At 33.9% G+C, this 20,734-nt stretch overlaps 1 protein-coding gene across 3 annotated transcripts in view; it reads left to right on the top strand.

The window, feature by feature from the left end:
- Positions 1-20,734, top strand: part of RFX7 (regulatory factor X7) — a 132,771-nt gene that overhangs the window by 48,479 nt on the left and 63,558 nt on the right. For all 3 annotated transcript variants that reach the window (XM_077881193.1, XM_077881192.1, XM_077881194.1), the window contains exon 3: positions 9,483-9,516. In XM_077881193.1, coding sequence (XP_077737319.1) covers positions 9,483-9,516 — 34 coding nt within the window. The remainder of the gene's footprint in view (positions 1-9,482; positions 9,517-20,734) is intronic.

Below are 20,734 nucleotides of genomic sequence, written 5' to 3'. Positions count from 1 at the left end.
AGATGTGGAAGATGATTAGAATGTTTCATAAGCTTAGTAGTTACAATACCCCAGCAAAATTATGATAACCGATATTTTGTTGTTTTTGGTACCGAATACCAGTTGATACTATTTAATTATAATTTTTACAAAGCTAACAATTTTATTAAAAACCTGTGAGATGGGAAGTTTAATGCATTTGAAATTATCAACAATTTAGAAAATGTCAAAAAACGTGAGAAAATACTCATGTTAAAACATATTTGAACGTAAGTTACTTGCAGGTAAAATTAACAAAATAGTTTTATTCAAAAATAGAAATGACGGGATCCCTGAGTGGCTCGGTGGTTTAGCACCACCTTCGGCCCAGGGTGTGATCCTGGAGACCCAGGATCGAATCCCATATCAGGCTCCCTGCATGGAGCCTGCTTCTTCCTCTGCCTGTGCCTCAGCCTCTCTCTCTCTCTCTCTCTGTGTCTCTCATGAATAAATAAATGAAATCTTTTAAAAAATAAAAATGAACATTTAAACAATGAGATATTAAGTCAAATACTGTCTACCTTTTTAAAAATGTTCAAATGTGCATCAGTTGTTCATTATTAGAGTGGTGAATGTAGTTTATTTTTATTTCCTGCTGCTGAAAAATTTTCTCAAATTAGGTGGAGTAATGATAGAAAAAGGAATTATAATTCCAAATATATTCATAGATAATAATCCTATTTCTTGTTTGATAAGTTTAGGATTTTTTAAAAAAATTTCTATATGTTTAATTTTCCTTTTTTTTTTTTAAGATTTTATTTATTTATTCATGAGAGACACAGAGAGAGAGAGGCAGAGACACAGGCAGAGGGAGAAGCAGGCTCCATGCAGGGAGCCCGATTATGGGACTTGATCCCAGGACTCCAGGATCATGCCCTGAGCTGAAAGCACATGCTCAACCACTGAGCCGCCTAGGTGTCCCTTTAATTTTCATTTTTGATCAAAGTCTTAGATGCTTATAGTTTAATGAGTTCAAAAAGGTCTTACAAGATTTGCTGAGAAGTTTCCCAACTACTAATTCATGGCCTCTCAGAGAGAAAGCCAAGAGAAATAAATACCTCCTATCTCCTTTTACTCTCATCTCCGGAATATATTGCTCTCTTATCTTACCTTAGTATATTTAAGAGTGAGGCACAAAAGGATAAGAAGCTCTTTGCAGGTGGTTGGAGTTTCTGCTTTCTGATTCAGTAGGGGTGAGGTGGGACCCACAAGTTTGCATTTATAACTAGTCACAGATGATACTAGTCCAAAAATTATATTTTAAGAACCACTTCAGTAGGGAGTGCTCTTGAGATTCTCATCTGTGGAAAGAACGGAAGAATGCACAGGGAAAGTTAGGGTGCAGTGCTAAAGAGTTCTGAATCTGTAATGACCTCAGAGTTGTCCCACATTGTAACAAGGAGCTGGGTCTTCATACTCCCATGTTGATCAGCCTCTGGGTGTGAGCTGTCCCTGGAAGGAGATAGGACCTTGGGGAGTGAAGTTTTCTTCAGTGTAAGCAACCCCCAAAGTGGGCTGACAACTGAAGTCTTTCTGCTGAAAGCACTACTAGCAGCTGAAGGACAAAATTCTTTCCTGAAAGGGGGAAATAGGGCAGTGTATTAAAGAGTTCATACCTGTTCCTTCCAAGCCATCTGTAATCCTCATCCCAAGATGTCCACTTTTTCTAATTTTGGTTTTACCATAAGATTAATTTTGCCTATGCTAGAGTTTTATATAAATGGAATTGTACAGAGTGTACTTTTCTGGGTGGTGTCTTTGGCTCACTAGAATATCTACTAGATTCATCCATGTATTTCTATGTATCATAAGTTTTTTATTTAATTGCTGAGTACTATTCTTTTTTGTAATAATAAATTTATTTTTTATTGGTGTTCAGTTTGCCAACATACAGAATAACACCTAGTGCTCATCCCGTTAAGTGCCCCTCTCAGTGCCCGCCACCCAGTCACCCCCACCCCCCACCCTCCTCCCCTTCCACCACCCCTAGTTTGTTTCCCAGAGTTACGAGTCTTCCATGTTCTGTCTCCCTTTCTGATATTTCCTACCCATTTCTTCTCCCTTCCCCTCTATTCCCTTTCACTATTATTTATACTGAGTAGTATTCTTATATTGACTGCCATTTAGATTGTTTTCAGTTTAGCATTATTATGACTAAAGATTCTGTGAACATTATGTACAAGTTTGTTTTGTGGATATACAGTTTCATCTCTTTTAAATAAATACCTAAGAGTAGAAATGCTGCAGTAAAAAATAGATTTGTATTTAACTACTAAATTTTTCTGAAGTGGTTTTACCTTTAACATTTCCAGCAGAAATAAATGTATGATAGTTGCAGTTGCTCCGGACTTGTTTTTTTCATTGTTTTTAATTTTAGCCATCCTAGTGAGTATATATGTCATTATGATTTTGACTTGCATTTCCTTGATGATTAGTGATGTTGAACATCTTTTCATTTGCTTTTGGACATTTGTATATTCCTTTTTTTTGGTGAACTATCTATTCTAGTTGTTTGCTTATTTATTAATTGACTTTACTGTTGAGCTGTAGGAATCCATTACATATTCTGAGCATGAGTCTTTTGTTAGGTATATGTTTTGCAAGTATTTTCAGTTGGTGGCTTATTTATTTTCTTAATTGATGTTTGTTGATGAATACAGTTCATTTTCATTTTGATGGAATCTATTTTTTTTTTTTGGAATCTATTTTTTTAAATGGTCATTGCATTCCAAGACATCTTTATATATTTTCAGGTCATAATAGTCTATGATTTCTTGTAGGCACTTTATAGTTTAAGTTTTTTGTTTTTTTTTAAATTTTTTTTATTTTTTATTTTTTATTTATGATAGTCACAGAGAGAGAGAGAGAGGCAGAGACACAGGCAGAGGGAGAAGCAGGCTCCATGCACTGGGAGCCCGACGTGGGGTTTGATCCCGGGTCTCCAGGCTCGCACCCTGGGCCAAAGGCAGGCGCCAAACCGCTGCGCCACCCAGGGATCCCTATAGTTTAAGTTTTTATAGTTAATTTTAAGATCCAACTCAAAGTTAACTGTAGAATGAGTTATGTTCATTAGTTTATAGATATATCCAGTTGTTCTGTCAGCCTTTGCTGAAAGGATTTTTTTATCACTTGAATTGCTTAGTACTTCTGTTGCAAATCAATTGACTGTATAGAAGTCAGCTATCATTCATATCACTTCTTTGTTGCATGTTAACTTTACTCTGGCTGCCTTCAAAATTTGCTTTTCATCTTCATGTTTTCATCTCTTTGTGTTGTGCCCTTTTGTGGTTTTCTTCATAATTGTCCTGCTTGGAATTTAACAAGCTCAGATATGTAAGTTTGTGTTTTTCACACAATTTGGGGAAATTTAGGTCATTTATCAGGTATTTTTTTTTTTTTGTCTCATTATCTCTCCAACTGTATGTAGTTAAACCACTTGGTGATGTACTACAGATCACTGACAGATCTCTGAAATTCTATTTAGTATGTTGAAAATCTTTTTCTTTCTCCCTTAAATTCAATGAGATGTATTGATTTATTTTCCAGTTTAGTGACTTCTTTTCTGCTGTATCTGATCTCCTGTTAAGATAATCCAATGAATTTTTCATTTTAGATGTATTTTTTAGGTTAGAATTTCCATCTGGTTGTTTTTCATAACTACTTTTTCTCAGCTTAGGTTCTCCCCTGCCGTGTATACATTTCTTATGGCCATATTTTCCTTTAAATACTTGAACATACTTGCTTAGAAATCCTTCTGCTAATTCTGACATATGGATCATTCAGGATTTGGGTTCTGTGAGCCGCTTTTTTCTCTTGACTCCAGGTCTCTCTTTCCTGTTTCTTCTCTCTGGTAAACTTTGCTTATATAACAGGCAGTGTGGGTGATAAATTGTTGTAGGCTATGGATTCTGTTATTTTTCTCTGAGTGTTGTGTGGTTTTTGTTTTGAGTTTTTTTTTTTTTTTTTTTCCTGTTAGACTGTAACATGCCTGGATTCAAACTCCAGTACTATTAGTCCTGTAATAGACAGCAACAAGAAGACTCAACTCAGATCTTTCCACTTTTTCCAGCTGTTGCCTTTTTCTGGAAGCCTTGAAGTCTTTACCAGAGAAAGGTTATTCAAACATTTGGGCATGGTTTATACAGAAATTTTGTGACACCTTCGTTTCTGGGATTTCATCTTTCATGTTGCAGTGGCTCTGGCAGCCCCGGCATTATCTCTTCCTCCTCAGCTGGCAAGACAAAAGATTTCAGCTTTATTCTTCAGTGATCATTATTGCCTGGGTGGATAGTGCCCTCAGGAAGTAGCCTTATAACTACAAGTCCTACCCAGTGCAGTTCCCTTCTTTTAGGGATGTCTTCCCTCCAGTTGCTGTCTGTTTGTGGTCACCCTTTAATTTTGATGTCTGTTTTCATATTTTCTCCACAAGGTATCATTGTTATATGTAGGAAGTTATTTTGTCATTATCTGAAGCAGGACATCAGGATATTGAAGCATTATTTTTTTTAATCAAGTCAATCAAAACTTTGAATATTCAGGAATATCGTAGAAAATTATTAAATGCCCACTAAACGGAATATTACAATACATATATTAAAACTTTGAAACAAAAAATTGGATACAGAACAGGGATGTCTGCTGTCACTGTAACTCTTCCCTATTAGACTAGAGATTTTAGACAAAGTACTTAGATACAAAAGGAGGAGAAAAGGAAGCATAAAGACAAAAAAGGAAGAAAAATATTTTTAAGACAGTTGCTGGTTATAAGGTCAGCATAGAAAACTAATAGTTTTTGTGAACATCACCATGTACATTAGCAAGAACCAATTAGAAAACATAATTTTAAAAGATATAGAGAGGGGCACCTGGGAAGCCCAGGCGGTTGGGCGTCTGCCTTTGGCTCAGGTCATGATCTCTGGGTCCTGAGATGGAGCTGGCTTCTCCTTCTCCCTCTGCCGGCCCCTCCCCCTGCTTGTGCTCTCTCTCATTCTCTCTGTCAAAATAAGTAGTCTTTTAAAAATAAATTAATAAATAATATAAAGAAAATTATAAGACCTGTTTAAAAATGGACAAAAATCAAATTATAAATCAATTCCCTAACTTCAATCTATAACATCAGTACAGCTCAGTATAAATCTTAGCAAGAATTTTGTGAAATTGGAAAAACCAAAAAATACTGGAATATTTAAGGCTCAAGAATTAGGAAACTGGGCAGCCCAGGTGGCTCAGCGGTTTAGTGCCGCCTTCAGCCTAGGGCCTGATCCTGGAGACCTGGGATCAAGTCCCACATCAGGCTCCCTGCATGGAGCTTGCTTCTCCCTCTGCCTGGGTCTCTGCCTCTCCTCCCTGCCCCCTGTCTCTCATGAGTAAATAAATAAAATCTTAAAAAAAAATTAGGAAACTGTTCAGAAAATGGTCAAGGAAGGTCAGGTAATCAAACTACTAGACCTAATTTTTAAATCACTGATAAATTTAGAGTGATAACTCAAAAGATAGACACATAGATTAATAATGAAATGGAAAAAAAAGCCAAAAATAGATTCAAGTATACATGAACACTTGGCATAATAAAATAGGGAACAGTTGGCCTACCAGAAAGAAAATGTATATTACAGTATACCATGCATAAGAATAAATTCTAATTTGAATAAAGATCAAAATTGAAAAAGCTGACTTCAAAAGGATTAGAATGAAATATGTCCTTATAACTTTAGCTAGATAGGATATCTTAAGATAAAAAACACAGATCATAAAGGAAAAAATAAATAAATTTGACTACATCAAAAATTTGAACTTTAGTAAGATATCATTAAAATATATTTTTAACAAAGTATATGTAATAGGATTCGTGTCTAAAATGTATAAAGAACTGCTACAACTTAATAAGAAAAAGCCAGCTCTACTTAAAAATGAGCAAAGACTATGAACCAGCAATTTACAGAGGAGAAAATCTACATGGCCAGTATGCAGATGAAAAAGTATTGCTACAAATTGAGAAAAATGGCAAATTTTAAAAATTTGTATCTATTAAGATTCTATTTAATATATGTATTCTATTTTATGTATTAATGGCAAGTATTTATACAAAGTAATAGGAAAATAGAGACTATCATATAGTACTGATGGAAGTATAAATGGATATAACTGCTTGGGAGAAGAATTTAGTAATATATCATACAACTGAGAAGATATACCCATGAGCACCTGAAAATTAATTTTTGAATTTATAACAGAGATTTTCACACGTGTACACAGTAGACATGTACGAAGTTTGTTACAGCATTGTTTGTAGAAAAACTGGAAAGTATATAATTGTCTTTCATAAAGAAATAGATGAATAAATTTGATATATTCATCCAGTGGAATACTTTTCAGGAACAAAAATGAATGAACTTCATGAAAGTGTAGATCTCAAAAATAATGTTGAATGAAAAAAGACAATTGCTGAATATATATAATGTAAAGGCATTTATATAAACATGTAACATTTTCTTGGAACAACAGTGTATGTTGCTTGTAGATATTCGTACATCTAATACAAGTATTGAAATATCAACTGGGAAGATTACACATCAAATTAACAATAGTTGTCTTTGGGAAGGTTAGTGAGGTATCGTATGAAACTGCACAGAAGACAAGGCGACTTAATCTATATCCTTGTATTATGCTTGCATGCTTAAGTATAAAGTAAAAATAATCAAAAGGCTAGATCAAATAATTGCCAAAGTTCATATCTAGCTTAGAAGCATTTCATTTTACTTTTTAAGTTTATTCTTTGAAAGGCTGTCTTTTACACATACTTTTTAGAGATTTTTTTTTTAAACAACTTTTTTTTTTTTTTTAAGATTTTATTTATTTATTCATGAGAGACACAGAGAGAGAGAGGCAGAGACACAGGCAGAGGGAGAAGCAGGCTCAGTGCAGGGAGCCTGACGTGGGACTTGATCCCAGGTCCCCAGGATCATACTCTGGGCTGAAAGCAGCACTAAACTGCTGAGCCACCCAGGCTGCCCGACTTTTTAGAGATTTATCAAGTTGTTTGTGGTAAGAAAACAGTCCAAAACTTCAGATATTCCACAGAGCATGTTTCTGATAGAAAAAGATTGTATTTAGAATTATAGTTTAAAAGATAATCACATTTTCAATTTCATACTAATTTCTCTAAAAAACCCTTTTTTAAGTAGTCCCAGTTTTTCCAAAGAGTTGTCTTCATATGGGGGGCTGAATGTTGTTGTTGTTTTTTTTTTTTTTTGTCATTTATTCATTCAACAGATTTTATTGAACACCTAACATGTGCCAGATGATAATATAGCAGTTAGCAAAACAGACAAAGCCTGTTTTCATGGAGTTTAAATTCTAGTCAAGGAAGATAGCTGGTAAACAAATAAATTAATAAAAATATAAAATTACTGGTGGTAAGTGCAGTAATGAAAAGTAAAGCAAAGCAAGAAAGATAGACAGTAATGGAGAATATTTTATATGGGAAGGTCAGGTAAGAACTATCTGTAAAAGATAACATCTAACAAAGTCGTGAAGAAAATGAACAGATTAATTATATGGAGAAGAATCGTAGAGGCTGACAGAAAAAGCCAGTACAAAGGCTAGTGTTGCCAGGAGTGGAATGAATGAGGAACAGAGGAATAATAGGAGATGCAAATGGAAAAAAAAGCAGAAGGCTGGATGGGTCATGCACGGCTTTTTTGGCCATGGCCAAGACTGGAGCAAAGGACTAATGTGCTTTGGACAGAAGAATCACTCTGGCTACTTTGTTGAGAATAGCCCACAGAGTTCGGGTGTGTGTGTGGGGGGGGGAGTGTTGGGGATAGAAGCAGGGAGATCAGTTAGGTTTCTGTAACACCTTAGACAGGAAATAGTGGTTTAGAAGAAGGTGGTGAACAGTGGTTGGATTCTTGTTGTATTCCTCTTTAGGAGCAATCCTTAATCAATAGAATACTCTCGTATCTCAGGGAAACCGTGGGAGTTATTAAGAAGAGAAAAACATAGCACACTTTAGCTGCTAACGAGTTATAAACTATATACATGATCCCAGAAGATGTAAGAAACGTCTAAAAAGTCTTCTGCGGGATTATGGGAAGAGGATTTCATTTCCTTTTAAGTGGAAGTATCATTTGCTTTTCTTGTTTTTTTGAGTCATTCTGATCTTTGCAGTTGAACTTAATCTGGTTATATTTTGTTCTTTAAAAAGTGAAATTTAAAGTCTATGTACAAATGAGAAGTTTTGTGGTTATTGATTGTATTAGCTGACATGAGGTTTAAATGTTGAGTTTTTTACCTTATAGATTAACTATATAGCTATATACAGAGGCAAATAACCAATCTTACATTTATTTGACTCTAGAATCTTTTATGAAAGATAATTTGGTTTGTAACATCTTTTAAGATACAAACTATCTCTGGGATCCCTGGGTGGCGCAGTGGTCTTTGGCCTAGGGCGCGATCCTGGAGACCCGGGATCGAATCCCACGTCGGGCTCCCGGTGCATGGAGCCTGCTTCTCCCTCTGCCTGTGTCTCTGCCTCTCTCTCTCTCTCTCTCTCTCTGTGACTGCCATAAATAAATAAAAATTAAAAAAAAAAAAGAATGGCCACTGATTTGCACAGATGTCTGTGTCAGGCTATTTAAAAAAAAAAAGATACAAACTATCTCTGAATTTATACATGATTTCATTGCATTTATACTTTAAAGTTTTAAAACAAAATCCAGATGACAGTTAAATTATTTTATGCTGGCTTCATTTGTATTCTGTACTAATAGTTCACTTATTCAGTAATTCATTTAAATTGGTATATAGTGGCTTTTGGGGGTTATTTATTTCTATATGTATTCTCCCCTTCTAATTTATTACTATACTAACTAATCTTTATTATTCCTTTTGTATCTAGGGATTCTTTTCCCTAGCTTGTGTGTGTGTGTGTGTGTGTGTGCGCGCACACAAACGTTGGGTGTATGTATTTGACAGAGAGACAGGGAGAAGAGAATCTACTTTATGGCATAAAGATATTATTATTAGAGATATGTTATTTATATTAAAGATATATTATTAAAGATAATCTTACACCATTATGACTTTTAAATGCTAAACAAATCATTTCCCAGAGTGGCAGGCATACACAGTAAAAATTGTAATTTATTATAAACTCTGTGCCCTATTTCTTTGTATAACAATACATATCTGCATTTTTACATATCTCTATAAACTTGTTTATTCAAAGCATCTGTTAAAATGATACAGTGTAAAAACTATAGATTGACTGTAGCTATGAACTCAGAAGATATTCTGATCATGCTTTAGGACTATATTTAGTACAGTGAATGGGAAATAAATGTTTTGCTTTGTAAAAAATGTAGTTTTAGGTTATGATGTCTAATCTTAAAAGAATTTTACTATTTTAAATATTTAATAAATTTTTCATTTTTGTTAACCTAACTTTCTTTTTCTTTTAGCAAAACTGTACAATCTAAAGTGGACTGCATTTTGGTAAGTAAAATAACTAATCTTAAAGTTCTTTCGTAGTAAGGTTTTTACCACTATATAAAATGTATTATTCTTGAGTAGATGTTTAAGTACCTCAGTTTTAGTGAATAAAATTTGATACTGAATTATAAGCCTAGGGGTTAAGCTATCTAGATACTTTCCTGTATTTTATCAATAATGAAATCACAGTCTGAGATTATTGATGTTTTTGAAATTTACTGGCATTTTCTAAAGATCACTCACATTTAATAAAGTTATTTTTCTGTTCTGATAATTCTAAGAATTTGTTTAAAGAAAAGATGTTTAATGGATTAGTTTTATTGATAGCATTTTTCATATTTACGTTGCTAGAATCAAAACCACAATAATAGTTCTAATTTGTGTTGTACTTAATAGAACTCTTAAAAATGTATTTAAATGAGAGCTTCTTAAAATGCTTCATGGATTGGTTTTTGTTGGTATATTTTTCATGTTTGGTTTGATGGCCTTAAGAAGTTAAAACCACAATAATAGTTTAAAGTTAGATTGTATTTGTAGTTCCTTAGCTCTTCTCTTAAACATGTGAGGGATGAAACATGAAACAACTGGGACTACTAGAATAGTAGTGACTTCTTTTAAAATCTCTACTAATGGAATACTCCCTAAACTCTAGAACATTCAGTGACTCTGCACTGTTAGATTCCCCAAAGTGTTCTTGGAGTTCGTTCTCTCTTCAGTTGTTTATGACATCAGAACTTTCTTATTCAGTTTTGGGTCTTCCCTATAAGCTAATTTTTTGTGGGGGAGGGAGGATCTCTAGTGTCTGGAGCTAAAATAGTAGTATCTTACTAGCTTATGAAATTATTGCTATGTTATGATATTATTAGCTTCTAGATAGGTGAATAAATAACAGTAGTTCATAGGGTGGTGAGTGGGGTAACTTTAGAATGGGTAATTAGGAAAAGCCTCTTTGAGAAAGTGGCATTTGAAGGGAGAATTGAATAATAGGAACTCAGCCTTGTGTGATGATTTCCCTGTGACATGTCCTAGGCAGATGGAAGAGTGAATACAAAGATTCAGAAGTAGAAATGAGTTGGGAATACTTACAGAATACAAAGAACACAGTTTCCTGGAACTTACAGAGAAGGGAGAGTGTAATAGGAGAAAAGTTCAGGTAGGGATAAGTTTTTATAGGGTATATTTAGCCATGGCAAATAGTACAGATTTCATTCTAAGCGCATGGAGAGCCAATTAAAAAGTTTTGAGTAGAATAGTTTGAAATACTTGTTTTTAATACTCTAGGGGTTGTTAGAAAATGAACTTGTCAGGGTGAGTGTAAGTAGGAAAACCATTTAGGGTATGCAGAAGTCCAAAAGAAAATTCAAGGCTCTTGCTTACGTTATGGCAGTGGAAGATAGAAAAAAGTTGATGGATTCAAGGTTTATTTTGGATATAAAGCCAGTAGGAGAAACAGGAATCACAGATAAATCCTTTTGATCTAGAAGATTTCCTTTAGTATTTCTTTTTTTTTTTTTTCTTTAGTATTTCTTGTAAAACAGGTTTGCTTATAATGAATTTTCTTGGTCTTTATCTGTGAATGTCTTTATTTGCCTACAGTTTTGAAGGATAGTTTTGTTGGAAATAAAAGTCTTGATCAACAGGACTTTTTTCTTTCATCTCAGAGTATATTATTCTGTTGCGCTTAGCCTTCATTGTTTCTGATGAGTAGTGAGTAATTTATCATGTTTTCATGAGTATGATGAGTTGTTTTTCTCTAGTTGATAACAAGATTTGTTGAAATTCATTCACTTGCTTGTTTGCTGACCCACTTATTCTGCTTTCAGCACTTTGACTATTATATGTGCAGGTATGGATCACTTTGTGTTTATCCTACTTGGGATTTGCTAAGCTCACATGTGTAGATGATTCTGATTGGGGAAGTTCTTAGCTGTTAGTTACTTCTTTAAATATTTTTCTGTCCTTTGGGTTCCCTTTCCTTCCAAAGCTTCCAATACATGTATGTTGGAAAGTAATGTTATCCCTCCAGTCTCTGAAGCTTTGTTCATTTTTTCTCTGATTTTCTTTCTCTCTGTTCTAGTTTCTATGTCTTTATTAAGATTCTCTATATTTGATTCATTATCATCATGTTTTCCTGTGTATGTTTAAACACAAGTAGCCTCATCCTGGCAGTACTCCAGTCCAAACCATATGGGATAGGTCGTGGGAGCAGCCCATGGCAAGAGTGATATAGACTTTCAACAGTGAATGTCTAAAGTTCGGTTTTTTATGACCAAACATTTCTTAACGTGTCATTTGCCATTAGTTTCCAAAGCCCTAAAATAGTTATTTTTGATCACTTTATAACATTATATAGTTACTTCAATGGAAAGATTTGCTGACCATTTCATCTTTTCTAGATATCTCAACCTTCTCAAAAAGATTTTATCATGTGTTTTGTAAAAGTTTTACGATTTTAGCTTTTTTCTATTAGATCTGTCAACCATTTTGACTTAAATTTATGTTTTGTCTGAGGTAAACTGCAGTGTTTATCTTTTACCATATGATTGGATAATCCAGTTATCCCAGCACTATTTATTGAAAAGCTCACCCTTTCCCAATCACCTCTTATATCAAAAATCATTGTGTGTGTCTTTCTCTATACTCTCTTTTCCTGTCAACTGCTATATCTCTACTTATGACATCACCACACTGTCTTGTTTATGGTAGCTTTGTAAAAGTCTTGAATCAAATTATGTAATGGTTCAAATTAATTTTAGCATTTCCAAACAGATTTTAGAAAAAGTTTGTCAATATCTATCGCCCCCCCCCCCAAAAAAAAAAAAACAAGTCTACTGGAATTTTTTATTTGGATTGCAGTGAATTTATAGATCAGTTTGGGATCAGTTGACATCTTAATGACAAATATTTTAATCCATGAGCATGGTATATCTCCATATTAGTTAGTTGGGTCTTCCATAATTTTTCTTAACAGTGTTTTGTAGTTTTCTTTATATATATATTTTGCTTAAATTGTCCTAAATATTTTAATACTTTGGATGCTCTTATGAATGGCATTTTAAAATATTTGTTATACAGTGTGTTTTTGCTAATATTTGTATTGATCTTGTAGTCTGCAAACATTATGTTTATAATATTATATCTAGAAGCTTATATGTAGAGTCTTTTGGATTGTATACCTGATAATCATATTGTCCATAAATAAAGTTTGATTCCGTTTCATTTTAAACATCTACTTTATTTTAGTCACCTTATTGCACTGCTAGGACCTCTAGGACAATGTTGAATAGAAATGGTAAGAGTGAATTCACTTTCCTTATTCCCAGTCTTAGAGGAAAATCATTCCTTTATTCACTTTATAGTGTGATGGTAATATTACTGTTTTCATGGATGCTATTTTCAAGCTGAGAATGTTCACTCTGTTTCTGTTTTCCTAAGAGGCTTTCAATCAATTACATGTTGTATTTTATCAAATGATTTTTCTGTTCCCATCGAAATGATCACATGATAATTCTCCTTTATTCTATTAACATGGTGAATGGCACTGATTGATTTTTGTAAGTGGAAACAAACCTTGTATTTCTGTGATAAATTCTACATGATGCATTATACTTTATGTGTTGCATGGTATTTTTATATATTGCTACACTGGATTTGCTATTTGTTAAAGACTACTGTCTATGTTAATCAGGGCTTTGGATGTGCTATTTTCTTCTAAAATCTTTTTCTGTTTTTGGTATCTGAGTAATGTAGATTTCATATGAGTTTAGACAAGTGCTCTTCTCTGTTTTCTGAAGGAATTTATTTTAAATTAATATTTCTTTAAGTGTTTCATTTACTAGTAAAACTGGGAAAGGTTTTAGTTTACAAACTTAGTTTCTTTCATTATTACAGGACTTTTCTGTTTCTTGATACAGTTTTAGTATTTTTGTCTTTGAAGGACTTTGTTCACCATTTCTACTATATTACTGAATTTGTTGGTGTAACATTGCTCATAATATTCCCCTTTCTAGAATCTGTAGCAATTATCTCTGATTCTTGATAAGGGCCCTTTGTATCTTCTTTTTTCTTGATCAGTTTAGCTAGAGGTTTAATCTTTTACTGATCTTTTCATTTGAATCAAGTTTGGCTTTATTGGTTTTTCTTTATTATTTATCAGTTTTCCATTCTGTTTCTTTCTCATCTAATAAGTATTATTTCTTTCCTTCTGCTTACCTTGGTTTTAATGTATTCTTATTTTTTAGCTCCTTAATATAGTGACTTGAAACTTTTTTCTTTTCTACTGTAAGCATTTTTAATGCTATAAATTGTCCTTTAAGCACTAGTGTAGCTACATTCCATAAATTCTTGTGTAGTGTTTTCATTATCATTCAATTAATTTTTTTCTTATTTTTCCATTCTGATACTATTCTTGATTTAGATATATCTTTTTTTTTTTTAAGATTTTATTTATTTATTCATGAGAGACACAGAGAGAGAGAGAGAGAGGCAGAGACATAGGCAGAGGGAGAAGCAGGCTCCATGCAGGGAGCCTGACCTGGGACTTGATCCTGGGTCTCCAGGATCAGGCCCTGGGCTGAAGGTGGCACTAAACCACTGAGCCACCCGGGCTGCCCTGACTTAGATATATCTTGATCAATTTCCAAATAGTTGAGTATTTACAGTAGTTTGCTGTGTGGCTCAGTTGATTAAGTATCTGCCTTCAGTTCAGGTCAAGATCTCAGGGGATTGAGCTCCACATCAGCTTTCCTGCTCAGGGGAGGAGTCTGCTTCTCCCTCTTCCTCTGTCCCCTTTCTTCTCTTCCCCCCTACCCCCCCCCCCGCCCCCGCTCCTACTCTCTCTCTTTCAAATAAATAAATAAAATCTTTTTTTAAAAAAAAGAACTTGTTTACTGTGTATCTTAGTCAATGTTTCATATAAACTTGGAAAGAATGTATATTCAACTACCATTGAATGGAATGTTCTTTATCTAACAATTAGGTCCAGTTGGTTATTGTTTTTAAGACATATTTACCCTGTTCCCTCCCTTATTTCAGTTACAAAGAGGGATGCAAAAATGTCTCTCACGATTGTTAATTTTTTTTCTCTCTGATCCTGTCACGTTTTGCTTCATGTATTAAAAATATTATGTGCATAAATATGTAGGATTATTTTGTGTTTTTTGTGAATTGGTTCTTTTATTATGCTATTTCCATTTTTATTTCTGGTAATATTTTGCTTTGAAGTCTGCTTTGCCTTATATTATCATAGCCCCTCCATCTTATAATTAGTGTTTGCTTGTATGACATATCTTTTTCCATTCTTTTACTTTTAAGCATTCTAGGTCTTTATAGTTAAAGTGTTTTGTTGTTGATGATGTCATCATATACTTGTATCTTTATCATCTAGTCTGACAAGCCTTTCTTATTACTTACTTATATGGCTGCGTATACACATTATTTTGCAATTTATTTTCTTGTAGGTCTGCTGTTAATTCTCTTAGTTTTAGTTTATCTGAAAAAAAAATGTCTTTTATTGCCCTTCATTTCAAAGGGCATTTTTACTGGATAAAGAATTCTAGGTTTTCTTTTAGCATTTTAGCAATGGTGATCCATTTTCTTCTGGCTTACATAGTTTCCATTGGGAAGTTTATTGTTACTCTTGTTTGTATGTAATACATTCTTTCTTTTTCCTTCTTTGACTTCTTACAGGATTATTTATGAGTGGTTTTCTGCAGTGCTATTATAATAGCCTTAGTATGGTTTTCTTAGTTTTTGTCCTGCTTCTTTGAGCTCTTTGAGCTCCTTACCGGTTTTCAAAAAAAATTCCTAGCCATTTAAATACTCTTCTTCATTTTCTCTTCCATCCTGGGTCTCAAACCAGGTCACTAACGTCATATTTAGTTATTATTTTCTCTTTTTGCTTCATTTTGGATGGGTTATATTTCTTTATTATCACATTTCCTAATATTTTCCACTGATGTGCCTAATCTGCTGTAATTCCCACTGAGTGAATTATCTATTGTAGATCCAAATTTTTCAGGTCTTGAAATTCCACTTGGGTGTTTTGTTTTGTTGTCTATTGCTCTTCTCATTAAATCCTTGGGCATATTTATACTTGTTTTAAAGTCTTTGTTTGCTAATTATATTATCTCTGTTTTATTTACTGATTTTTTTCATTATTGCAATTATGGGTCATGCTTTTCTGTCTCGTGCTTATCTAGTTATTTTTAATTTAGTATTTATTTATTCATTTGTTTATAGTGTCTGAGTTTTGTTCTCTTCTTTTAAAGTGTATTAAAACTTATTTTGGCCAGCATCTAAGTTACTTACAGGATAGTTTGATCCTTTGCTGTGTTTAAGTTTTGCTGGGACAAGTCTAGGATGGCATTTACTTTTAGAATTTAGCTTTTATATTAAAATATTTCTTCTGTAGTATCTATATGCATTCCTTGGGCATTCACTGAGATCTCTCAATTCTATCTGATTAGAATTTGAACATGTCACAGCCTGGTATAGTTCCCTGGTAGTTCTATGCTCAGCCTCTTGGAGTTTTTCTTGTACTTATACAGTTTAATATTCAGCAGTAAATTGCAAATCTACATAATGATTTGTGTAGATTTTAAAGATATTCCATATCTTCTTTTTGGTACTTTGCCTTCTCAAACACTGATCTGTGTGTAACTTTAGCATATTAGTACTGCCATGCTCTGCTTGGGTTTCTCCTCCCTGTACCACGGTTTACAAGTTGCCTTCAGATGGAATCAGGTGTTCTCTATTCAGTTTCTGAAAGCAGTTGTTGCATGTATTTTGTTCAGGCTTTTAGTTGGTGAAGCTGGAAGAGGTGCTCCAGTGTCAGGGACTCCCGTGTGGCCACATGCATAAATCTATTAATAGATATTTTAAAGATTCAGTAAAATGACTGTATAGGCCCCTTCAGTCCCCTTCATTTCCTAGTGAATTATTTTCCACTGTTCTCCACAAAAACTGCTTCTGACTTTTTAAACCAAATTTCCCAAACCCGCTTCTCTTACCATCACCAGATGATCTCACCTCCTACTTTTCTGAGAAACTATGAAGACACAGTGAAGGTATTCCACAAAATTAGCACTACTTGTTATCTCCAACTCAACAGTTGCTCACTTCTGTACCTATTCTTATATTCCTTCTCTTTACTCCAGAGAGTAGAAATACCTTTTTGCCTTTCTGAAAGTTGACTCTGAATCCCATCTCTTCCTTTTTTTTTTCCCCATCTCTTCCTATCTGAATTCATTTCATTTATTCTCTTTCTGCAGTTTTTCTCATTTTCTACTGGCCTTTTCCTGCTAATAGTTAAATGTTTAATCTTATAAGAAAAAAATCCTTTGTGAAATCCAAAACCCTTCTCTCTCTTTTTTTTTTTCTTCTTTCTCTTTCTATTGGCTATGCCTGCTTGTATTTTAAGATTCACCTAGATGTCACCACCTCTGGAATGGCATCTTTGATTGCTCAGATCTGAGTTCGATACATCATCTGTCCCATATTATCCTGTGCTTAATTACCTTTATTGGTGTTACATAGTCACCTCTGTGATAATTATAATAAGCATTTTTTATTTGTTCTTAGCCTCTTCAATGTAAGAGCATATTCTTTGGAATTTGGTCAAAACAGATGGGGATGATCAATATCTATTTGTTAAATGTGTGAATAAGTATGAACTAATCAGTTATTAAACTTTGCAATTTAAGTTATAAAGAAGTGGGGCCCCTGGGTAGCTCAGTCGGTTGTGTCTGCCTTCAGCTCAGGTCATGATCCTGGGGTCCTGGGATCGAGCTCAGTGTTGGGCTCCCTGCTCAGTGGGGAACCTGCTCATCCCTCTCCTTCTGCTGTTCCCCTGCTTGTTTCTCTCTCTCTCTCTTTCTCTCTCTCTCTGTCAAATAAATAAATAAAATCATTAGAAATAAGTAAGTAAAATATAAAGAATTGTTGCCACCTTCAGTTTAGGCTGAGACTTTACACTTGCTAAATATTTGAATTTATTTTTTAGAATTACCTCACAGTTTGCCAGTAAAAACAGAAACTTGTTTCATTTCTTTAGAGGAAAAGAACATTTTTTTCTTTTTCTGACATTCCCCCTTTTCCCTTGTTCTACTCTACTTACATATACCTCTTCCTTCCAGCCTCTCGTATTAGGAAATAACCAGTCCAAACCACCACCACTTCTTCTCCATAGAGTACAGATGGGGAACTAAAAACGTTACTGCATAGATGCAAGAAGGATTTAAGCAAGTGAAGTGGAACCTCAACAAGCTAGAAACTAAGGAATCAGATTAGCAGTGTAGCAGAATGGTTAGAGCTGAGGCAGTAGAATGAAATAGACCTGAGTTTGAATCCTTGCCCCAGCCATTATTACCATTACTGTTTGATTTTGAACAGTTTTTACCTAACTCATTTTTGTAAAAAAGGACATAATGATAGTACCTAACGCACTGAATTGTGAATATTGAGATAATTAGTGTAAATACAGTGCCTGGCACATAGTATGCATACATGGCAGCTTTAGTTGAAGGTGTATATGTGTAAATTGACAGTGTGGATCTAATTGACTTAAATTACCATAAATTTGTTTCTAGAAGTCTAAACATTAGTCGAAGACACATTTTATATTCATCATCACAGAACATACCATTTAAGAATTAATGCTTCCCATATGGAACCACTGAGAGGATAGTATTGAATCCCTGAAACATAGTGAATGGAGGATGGAAGAGGTTGGGAATCTCCTGGCTAAAGCCATCTGAGAAGCCAGAAGGTGCATATTGTAGAACAGATGCCAATATCAACACTCCAGGCCTCTGTAGAAGCTGTTTCCTCTGTTAGCTGTGCCCTTCTCAAATTTTTCACTTGGATCACTCCTGCTTTTTCTTTTAGACTATATCTCAGAACCCTCTTCAGGAAGTTTTGTTTATCTACTAGGAATGCATTCAGATAACAGAAAACCCAAATTATTGGTGGCTTACCAAAATAAGAGTTTGTGTTCTCTAACAAGTCAGAAATTAGGTATTCTAGAGTGGTGCAGTAACTCAACAATGTCACCAGAGTCCTAGGCTCTTTTTGTTGTGCTGTCTCTTTCCACTCACATCATTGATGGCTGCTACACTTATGTGCCTTTGTCCAAATGGTGAGGCAGGAAGAAGGGAGGAAGGGCAAGATTCTTCTAGAGAAGCTCTGTATTTTAGGATACTTACTTCCATTCTGAAAACTTACTTCAGGAACTTCAGCCTCCAGAGTAATGTCACTTGGGTACTCCTGGCTCTAAGAGAAACTAGAACGTGGAGGGGTTTTATGTTTTGTAGCCTTTATACCAAATGAAGACAAAGAAGGCGGTTAGCATTATATATGTATATTTACACACATACATACACATACAAGTTCATCCCATCTGCCTTACCTTCTCATGTTAAGAGCCCCTGCTTTCATGCACCACATAAAATGTTCTGTACTCCTATTAAAGCTCTTACCACATAGTATGCTAATCACCAGATTAATCTGTTTTATTCTCCAAAAATAAGCTTTTGGAAGTAAAGACTGTCCTGTGGTCTTTATTATCCTCAGTGTTTAGCACAGTGTCTAGTATGTGGAATATACTCAGTAAACACTTGCTGAATGATTATTCACAAATAGTAATTATCAAAAAAAATGTATAGTATGCATATAATATCTCCAGAGAGTTTCTTTGTTTGTTGTTGTTGTTGTTGTTAGTATTTATTACCATATGCCAGACAAGTGCTTTACATAGTCAGTCCTCATAATTTGCCTATGAGGTTAATCTGTTTTCATCTTCATTTTCCAGATAAAGAAGGAGGCTTAGAGGTTAAGTAATTTATCCAAGGTCATAAAACATGATAATTGGTAGAATTAGGCTTTTAATCTAGGTAGTCTGACTCCAGAGCCCAGGCATTTAAAAACTGTGATACACTATATCATTTTTTAAGTATCTAAAATATGAGTTTATATGTACATTTTTGAAATTCTGTTTATTATAATCCAGAAAATGTTTCTAAAAAAAATTTCTAACTTTAAAATAAATCTGAATAAAAATATTAAAAACTGACTTCATTATTTCACTGAATTTTAGTAATCAGTGTTTGTAAATGCGGTTTATTTTTTGCATGCAGGTTGTTTGAATGCCATTTAAAGAACTCATAATATGCTACTAAAACAAAAGCTAAAATTATTCTAATTATTTTAAATCACCTACAGTTGTCAAGACTGTGCCACTATGAAATATAGAAGTGAAAAAATATAAAATTGTATCTGCTATTTTTATATTTTTAAAGCCTAGTGTTTTGCCTGTTCATCAGTAAAGACAAATAAAAATATTTGTAGAGGTATAACTGTGAATAAAGCTTTTTTGTTAATGTTTTAATACTTTTACAGTAGGAACCATTCATTTTTACTTAATTTTATTTATTTTTTTTCATTTTTACTTAATTTTAATAAATATATCTTAAACTAAATTTCTCATAAGTTATAATACTTTCAGATCTATAATGTCATTATACGTTTGTATAGCCGATCCAATTATGTTTTTTATAACCATTTTAATAGTTGAGGCAAAATCTTATACCCTTGGTATACCCAATACCAGAGTATTAGTTAGACCACAGCAGAATTTGAAAGCTGCTAAGTCCATATTGCTTAGTTACCTTGCCTTATTAGTTCAGTTAAATGGGACTACATGACAGGTGTAGGAAGGCCTAAAATGTGAGAGAAATGACCATGAATGTTTGGTTTAGAAGAGGTCTGGTTTGGTTAGAGTCAAACACAGCAGCATGGGAAATAATAAATAGTTCATGTTTCCCAAAACATGGTCCTTGGAAGAATAGTTTCATAGGATGTCAAAATGTTATGCAAAAAGTTCCAGAAGTCAAAAATGTTTCATGAACTTTGGATTAAAAAGTGTCTTAAGGGCTATTAATACACTATTATATTTATCATGAATCTTAAGTATTCAGTTTGTTTTTCCATATAAAACTTTTTTTTCCATCATAAAACTTATCTTGAAACCTGTTTTCTAGGCCACCCTATTGAGGAAATGATTGGTACAATCTATAGGGCAGATTTCTAGAATAAAGAGAAATGATTTCTCATATGTTATTATTCAGAACTACCAGGATATTGAGAACTTCCTATTTATTGTTACTATGTTCCACCAGGAAGCAATATTTCCACCAGTTCTAATGTTCAGGGCCCCTAAATAATT

This window comes from Canis aureus, chromosome 32, assembly GCF_053574225.1.
Source record: "Canis aureus isolate CA01 chromosome 32, VMU_Caureus_v.1.0, whole genome shotgun sequence".
Lineage (NCBI taxonomy): Eukaryota > Metazoa > Chordata > Mammalia > Carnivora > Canidae > Canis > Canis aureus.
The sequence above is the reverse complement of the archived record's forward strand: the minus strand, read 5'-3'. Positions and strand labels throughout refer to the sequence as shown.